At 49.4% G+C, this 8,463-nt stretch overlaps 1 protein-coding gene across 1 annotated transcript in view; it reads right to left on the reverse strand.

Moving 5' to 3' along the window:
- The window catches only part of SLCO5A1 (solute carrier organic anion transporter family member 5A1), a 154,348-nt gene extending 146,270 nt beyond the window's left edge, over nt 1-8,078 (reverse strand). Inside the window, exons 1-2 of the mRNA XM_066266281.1 lie at nt 7,895-8,078; nt 4,926-6,322 (exon numbers count right to left, since the gene is read on the reverse strand). Coding sequence (XP_066122378.1) covers nt 4,926-5,835 — 910 coding nt within the window. The 5' untranslated portion in view covers nt 5,836-6,322; nt 7,895-8,078. The remainder of the gene's footprint in view (nt 1-4,925; nt 6,323-7,894) is intronic.
- Between the last annotated feature and the right edge of the window lie 385 nt (nt 8,079-8,463).

An 8,463-nucleotide genomic window follows, 5' to 3' on the forward strand; every position in this document is an offset into this window, starting at 1 on the left:
GTTAATCAGAGTATGACATTGCTGCCACACTGATCCAGATTCTCCTATAAATGAGTCTAAGGACTGATTTCCTACACAATGCTTCTTGCCTTTTATCCAATTATAAAAAGATAATATTTATGGGTGTTCAGACCCAGAAGGAATAAAATCTCTCTCACTCCTTTCTCTGCCCACTCCCTAGGATGAGTTTGAACACTTGCACACACAAAGCGCATTTAGTCCACAAAATATTACCGTGAGGAAAACAAATGCAATAATCCTGACATAGTAAGAGAGGCTGGGAGAAGTTAAGAGATGGCCTGAAGTCCCACGACCAGTCACCGTAACCGGCCGAGCCAGACTGCAGTACGCTTCCTGCCTCCCCATCCAGGGCTCCCTCTAAGGCAGTGGTCCCCAACCCCCGGGCCACGGACCGGTACCGGTCCGTGGGCCATTTGATACCGGTTCACAGAGAAAGAAGAAATAACTTACATTATTTCGTTTTATTTATATTTAAGTTGGAACGATGTTTTATTTTTAAAAAATGACCAGATTCCCTCTGTTACAACCATCTAAGACTCACTCTTGATGCTTGTCTAGTAAGTTTGACAATTATATTTAAAAATACCATGGTTTTTATGCCGGTCGCATAATTTTATTTTGTGCATTTATCCATCACACCCTAAAGACTGGTCTGTGAAAATATTTTCTGACATTAAACCGGTCCATGGCCCAAAAAAGGTTGGGGACCACTGTTCTAAGGCACTGTGCCTTCACACCAACCCTTCCTTGCAGTGTGAAGGCAGGGCTGACACCAGGGAGGGGCTGTGGCTGCCCCACCCTGCTAGGCCAGTGGCAGCCCATGCCAATCATCATCCTGAATATCACCCAATCAAAGTTGGGGCTTTCTATTCTAGAAATGCATCCTTTTTTTCCCTCCCCCTTTCCCACCTGGTTAGCCACTTTTTCTCATTTTTCTTTTAATTCATGAATTCTTGTCCCAGAACGATCACTTGGGATACAATTTTCTCTCTCCTTGAGATACAATTACAAATCATGGTGTTGTGGCTAACCTTACTTCTTAACACCTACAAAGCTTTCTCTGTGCTCCAGGTCAACACTAACCCTCTCCCCTTGCTGAGGGAGTTAGGTATTTAGTGGGTATAAAGGCTGCTATATCTCGTCTATAACCACATCCTTCTACAGTTAAAACAGCCAGAATGTTAACATCGTACTTTCAAAGGGTTCAGATATACCTTTGCATTTCATTTCAATGGTTTTAGCATGAATTGATGTATTTGTTCCTGCCTGCAGTTACTAACCTACTACCTGCTTTGTTTTTTCCTTCCATGGTTGGAAGGTGAAGTTAGAAAGACTGACAAGAGGGTTAAGAAAGGGGGAGGTAGTAAAAAGGGTAATCTAGAGGAATAGTTTTGTGAAAAGTACCAAAGATATTTAACTAATTGTTTACTGGAAAAAAAAATTCCACACCCTAATAGGTTAGCACCACTCACGTTCCAAGAATACAGTAATCCCTCTTATTTGAATTGTATGGAAGTAACCTATAAAACCTGCTGTGTACAGGTGATGTATTATAGAATGGAACACCCAAAACCTATGTAATTTTATTAACCAATGTCACTCCAATAAATTAAAATTTTTTTTTTTTGTATTTTTCTGAAGCTGGAAACGGGGAGAGACAGTCAGACAGACTCCCGCGTGCACCCGACCGGGATCCACCCGGCACACCCACCAGGGGCGACGCTCTGCCCACCAGGGGGCGATGCTCTGCCCCTCTGGGGGGTCGCTCTGCGGTGACCAAAGCCACTCTAGCGCCTGGGGCAGAGGCCAAGGAGCCATCCCCAGCGCCCGGGCCATCTTTGCTCCAATGGAGCCTTGGCTGCTGGAGGGGAAGAGAGAGACAGAGAGGAAGGAGGGGGGTGGGGTGGAGAAGCAAATGGGCGCCTCTCCTATGTGCCCTGGCCGGGAATCGAACCCGGGTCCCCTGCACGCCAGGCCGACGCTCTACCGCTGAGCCAACCGGCCAGGGCCAAATTCAAATTTTAGTGAAAGGCTTTGAGAATGCTCTTATCTTGACGACGTCGGGCCGGCTCTGCATCCTCTGCACCATTCTGAGAACTCCACTGTGCACGCCAGCCTTTGGTTCCTGTCAGCTTGCCAGAGTGCATGCAGCACGGAGGGAAGTTCAAATGCCCTGGGGTCAGACAGGTATGGGTTTGAAGCCCAGGAACAATTGCTGAAACTCTCTGAGCCTCAGTTTCCTCTTCCATAAAATAAGGAAATCATATCATCAGGCCATTGGGGATATTCAATAAACAACCCATGGAATGTCCCTGGTACTCCAGCCACTGGAGCTTTTACTGAGATCCATTTAATATAAAGCAGAATTCTCAGGAGTTTCCTAAGGCATCCATCAAAATTCCCCCCCCAAAAAAAAAAGCATTATTAATAGATATCTAAAAGCAGGGGTGGAGGAGAAGGAGTAAAGGGAAGAGGAAAAAGGAGGAAGGGAAGGAGAAAATGGAACTTCCCTCCCCTTGCACATGTCACTTCACACCCCCTCCTGGAACTGTCAATATTTCTGAAAGCTCCTCAGGTGCTGGAACAATGGCTCATTTCCGGTCTTCCCAAAAGTAGCACAGTCCCCAGCAGAGAATAAGGACTTCATATGTACTTGCCCTTTTTCTTCTTGGTGGGAACCCACTACCAGAAAAGTTAAATCTCAGGGCTCTTACTAGTAGATGTTTATTGTGTAGGGCTCTGCCTGTGTTTCTAACGAAACAAATTTGTGTCACTCATACCCAGAAGTGGGCTAGAAGAGAGATCCAAATTTTCAAAATAAATAGAGGCAAAGATCAGCAAGAATATGGAGTTAGGTACACAGACTCAAGGCATCACTCTAAAGGGTACTTATTTCAGAGGGAGATATGTACCTTTATGATGAAAAGACCTGGTGGTCACCCTCTCAACCCCGTGGTTAAACTCAGTGTCACTAATGAATGCCCAGGTGCATGTAATATAAAACACACAGCATCATCCATAAAGTTGCCTGACCAAAAATGTTTTGTCTGAGTCAAATCAAACCTTTAGACTGAACTTCCAGCACATAAGAAATATATGGAATAGGGGAACCAGGTAAGAGGCACAACCAGTTCTAGATTATAAAATGTTAATGAGCCAAATGCAATGTACAAGTGAGTCTTGATTGGCTCCAGATTTGAAATATATGTACATATAAAGCTTCAAGGGGATAACTGAGGACATTTGAATATGGAATAGATGTATGAGGACATTAGGAAATAATTATTAACTTTCTTAAGATGTTAAAACTCCTGCAGCTACATAAAAGAAAGTCCTGACTTCAACTTCTTGTGTGCTTGAAAATTTGTCATTAATAAATGTTAGATGCCTGACCTGTAATGGCACAGTAGATAGTCAACTAGGGATGTTGAGGTTGATGGTTCAAAACCCAGGGCTTGCTCAGTCATGGCATATACGAAAAGCAACTACTACGAGTTCATGCTTCCTGCTCCCCCAACCCCTGTCATTCTCTCCCTTTCTTCTCTCTCTAAAATCAATAAATAAAATCTTTTTAAAATAAATAAATAAATGTTAGAAAACATGAAAGCAAAGTAACAAGCAAGCTATTCCTCTCTGCCCCAAATGGAAGTTTTTTTTCTCTTACATTTAATAGTAAAAATGAACTATGTAGAAAACTCTTGTGTTAATGCATTTGGGCCAGTTACTGGGGGCTATGAATGGCTCAGACACCCTCTATAACAGGTTCTGGGGACAACAGTTGTGCTGTGGAAAGAACACAGCCCTCCTAATTGGGTATCATTTTCACTGTCCTTTCGGAGCCTTATTATTCCCACATCAAGGATCCTATCAGCACATTGCTAATAAGTTGTTAAATATACCTGGTATTTGTTTTTTTGTTTTTTGTTTTTTTTTTACTTACCACTTTTTTATAAAGTAAAATCCTTTATCTTCTTTTAGTTGGACTCCGGTAGAGAAACAGAAAAACAAATATTACATCCAGAATAACAGCTATTCATCCTTTCTAAGGGTTCAGGTCCATCCCTTAGAAGTTCAGTTTTGAGGGGGCAGTTAGTACAGGGAGGCGCTGACAACCACACAGATTTCTAGGAACTGTATTTTCCTAGCAGCTGCAACGGCTACCTGGCCCCACATGAGAACTCTGTGCTTAACCTGTTCACAGGAGCCAATTCATGCAAGTCAACTCACCAAATTCAAGAGCCACTGCTTTTCAGAAAATAGTAAGGGATTCCGCTCTCAAGTTCATATAATTGAGGGTCTTCAACCAGCAATAAAAATATCTTAGATAAACTTTATGACTTGTGATGTTGCTTCTACATCAAGACAACCTAGTTATTTGATATCACTCGAGTTTGTTTATGTGATGCAGGTGATATGTTAGAAATGCAGGTATGAAGGGAATACAATATGTTTTATGTAGTCTGCATACTTCGCTACTTGAGCTGCTGGGGTCAGGAAGGAGAAGCAGCAACTTCACTCCACACACAACTACTTCTAGTCCTTCCGGATCCTTTCTAGAGGACAGCTATTAGAAGATAAACTAAATAAGTTAGAGCTAAAGTTAGGTAGAGAAAAAGAGAGAGAGAGAGATTATCTTATATTTTAAAGTTTGTATTACTTGAGAAAATAATATGAAGTTCAAGTCTGAAAACTAGTTCAAAGAGCTCTCAACTTTTTGATTCTCTCCCAAACTGAAGCCCATTACCCTAAAGCCAAAACATAAATAAACTGAAACTTAATGTTATAATACACATGTAATTCGTTGCGTAGAGATATAAATATACATAAAATCTCCAGGAAAACGTGAAAGTATTTCCTTTTGATTTTTGACTGCACACTTATTTGAGAGGACAGGAAAGTCTTACCTAGGTACAAGGATGCATTTTCTTTCTTGACATTGTCATCTAAGTAGGTTGGTCCCAGGGTATAAATAGGTGTGGAGCCCATTCCAATGAGAATCTGTGCACAAACGAATAAGGCCACATAGACCCAGTGATTATTTCCTCCCGAGTCCTTCAGGCAGGCGGGAGGCTCCAAAGTCCCAGAGGAGTTGCCATTCTGACACAGGCCGTTGTTGGAGGCTGAGGCGTTCAATTCTTGGATCTGGTAGGGAGGCGAGATGAAGTGAGGTAAAGCGAAGAGGGCAGCCCCGATGGCGATGAGAAGTCCGCCCACTGCCAGCCACAGCGGCCGCCGACCCCGGCCACCAAAGTAGCTGACAAACACCACCACCACCAGGCTCCCGATGTCAAAGCAACTGACCAGCAGCCCTGACTCGGAACTCTTGAGACTATAGCGCCTTTCGATGGTGGTGATGACACTGCTCAGGTATCCAGAGACCATTAACGCCTGAATGAAGGTCAAAAAGCACATGCAAACCAGGAAGCAACGCGAATCAGTGAGGACCACATAGAAGCACCTTCTCCCCTGAAGCGTGGCCAACGTGGAGGACACTGACATTGCTTGGTTGACGTCCGCCCTGTGGTTGCAGTCCACAAGTCCCGCCATCTCTGCTGAAGTGGACGGGGCAGAGGGATTGGGGGCCAACCGGCTCAGGCCTTGTTTCAACTCTTGGTGGCCCAAAAAATCTGCACAGCCCGGCTTGGCACCTACACTCGAGGGGCTGAGATCTAGTCGACAGGAGGTGCTGTTCAGGGCAGGTAAACTCTTGGACCTAAAGGTCTCTGGTCCGCACTTCCGTTGGACAGCTCCTCCCGTGGCTGGGGCTTGGAGCTGCTCTCCCACCTGGGGCTGCAGCCCAGTGCCTTCGTCCATGGCTCTCAAAATTCAGATTCAATCGCTGATCACATTCAAGTCCTCCAGCGCTTTTCATCCACCAGCACGAGGGGCCGAAGCCAGGCCCACACAGTCGTGCCCACCAGGGACCGGGGCTGGGAGATACAGGGCCGCGCAGCAGGACATCCTCACCAGCAGGGAGGCGCCCAGGGCATCCCGACCGCAAGCACGGCCCCACAGCTCCGCAGCCACGTGCCCCGGAGAGTAGGGTTCCTCCCGGTCCTGCGATGAGCCCTGCTCGGGGTCCACCTCCAGGCCGTAGCTCGCGGAAGGAGCCGTGTGCCTCCCGGGTGCATCCCCTCTGCAGCTGCCTCTCGGCCAGCTGCCCAGAGCGAGAACGCCCCGTACCCAGGGTGGGGGCGCTTAGCACTGATGACCGCGCTGCATCCCGCCGGGCTGGCTGGGCCAGTGGCGTGCTGTCCTCGCCGCCTCCTTTGGAGACACCCGTGGGCGCAAAGATGCCAACCTGTAAAGCAGAGAGTGGGTGGTCAGCAAAGGGTGGCGGCGGCTAGGGCTGGAGTCCGGGCGCCCCACGGGCCAGCACGGACTGGCTCAGATGGTCTCAAGAGGGACCCACAGAGGAGCGAGGAGCGAAGCCCCGGAGGAGGAGGTGGCTGCAGGCTGCAGCCTCTAGAGCGGAAACAATAAGTAGTAGGCAGTCGGCAGAGACCCTCCCTCATTGTCTACGGAGGACCTGCCCCCGCCCCGCCCCTTTTGCCTTAAACAGCGCATCTGCTTTTACATGTTAATAATTATCAACCTGGCAGCTCTGACTCAGAGCAGTGTTTTTTATTCGAGTGAACTAATTGCAACCTTTCGGTACTCCTACTCCATTACTCAAAATAGAAAATGTCCGAAAGAACAAAGGAAAGTTGTTGTTTTTTTAATATACAAACACAGTGCATTCTCAGTTTCCGTTTTCAAAAAGAAAAGAAAGGCGAAAGCTACGTGTGCACAAATGTGTCTACACACTTCTGTGCAGGCACGTGTGCGCGACTGGAAGTGGATCCGTCTGCTGCATCAATTTAGAGACATACTCAAAGTCCAAGGCAGCCGCAAAAAGGTCAACGTGCTTGCCTCTTTATTTCCAACACTAAAAATAACTCCCCACGGAAAGAACTCTTCAATGACAAATACCAGGAGCGTTTGAGGCCGCGGTCCACACCGAGTCCCAGCACCCAGTGTTAATAGGCAAAACAGAAAATCAGTTTGCTCCGCGGAGGGGTGGGGAAGTCACAACCAAACAAAGAGATGCGGGCGCGGAAGCCCATGGAGCAGTCCAGGCACGAGGTGGCCGGCAGAGAGGTGTGCTATTTACACTGAGCGCACCCCGCGAAGGTGGGCCCGGGGTGCGCGCGCGCGCGTACACACACACACACACACACACACACACACGCCCGGTGACTCTGTGTAGGAACCCCCGCACCAGGCTGAATTCAGCGAGAGGCGAAAACAGATGTGACCCTAGGGTAAGCCCCCGCTCCTAATCTCAGGGACTCGCGCTTCGTTCCTTTAGCCCGGAGGGCGGGGGCGCGGATGTGCACCAGGTGGGAGAGAAGAGTAGGACTGCGCTGCATTGGGTTTCGTTCTGCGGCGCGCTTTTGTGATGCTGCTGAGAAAAGAAAGGGGGAAGGGGAAGGGAGAGAGGCTGGGCGGACAGGGGCAGCAGCGCTGGCGTCTACCTCGGCTCGGAGGGCCAGACCGGCTCCCAGATTCCCCGCCTGCCAGCCGCTCACAGCCCGGACTTCCCCGCCGCCTCCCAGCCCCGGTGCCTTCCCGGGGAACCCCACCCGCGGTCGCGCTCCGAGCCGGGGAATCCCGTGAACACCCTCCCGCGCCCGTGGCATCCGAGCCCTTGCCCGGGTAGGCACCCACACCTCAGCGCGGACTCGGTGACCAGGGAGCTCTCAAGGCCGGCGTGGAATCCCAGGGATATCCCCTGAGCGCGCGCGCTCACACAGACACAAAGCCCGCGCGGGGCAGGACCGCCGGGTACAACTCGCCGCGCTGCGGGGGCGCACACACCGCGGCTACTCACTCGTGAGTCTGTCGGTCACGCCGGCCGGCTGAAGGTGGAGCAGTGGGAGGCAGACTGGGCGCGTGCGGGAGGAGTTGGGAGCCTCCTGGGGAGGCAGCGTTGGTCCGGCCGCGGAGAAATCGGTGAATGAGACTGTGACTCAGGCTGAACTCTTCCCTCACGCCTCGCCTGTCACCCAAGCTTCTCTTCCTCTCCAAACAGACACACGCGCACAGAGATGCGCCGGGAGCGGAGCAGCAGAGGGCGCAGGCGCGCGGGCGGCCGCCCAACCTAGCCCAGCCCAAAGGATGCAAGCCACCCAGCTGCCCTTCACCTGCCAGCGGGGAGGGCAAGGAGCCCTGAAGCCTTCAGGGCGCAAGTCTCCAAAAAGTCTGCTGCTGAGGCAGAGTCCATCCTGAATAAAGTATTTCTGTTCGTGGGCACTCATAATGACTCAGGGACCATAGTAGGTTCTTGGGACCGAAGATGAGCAGGACAGGATCCCTCCACTAAAAACCTACTGTCTTGTGGAATTCCCCTGTAAGTAGCCTGTAACCACGCGGCATTCTGTACTGGGTGCTACTGGAGAA

This window comes from Saccopteryx bilineata, chromosome 3, assembly GCF_036850765.1.
Source record: "Saccopteryx bilineata isolate mSacBil1 chromosome 3, mSacBil1_pri_phased_curated, whole genome shotgun sequence".
Classification (NCBI taxonomy): domain Eukaryota; kingdom Metazoa; phylum Chordata; class Mammalia; order Chiroptera; family Emballonuridae; genus Saccopteryx; species Saccopteryx bilineata.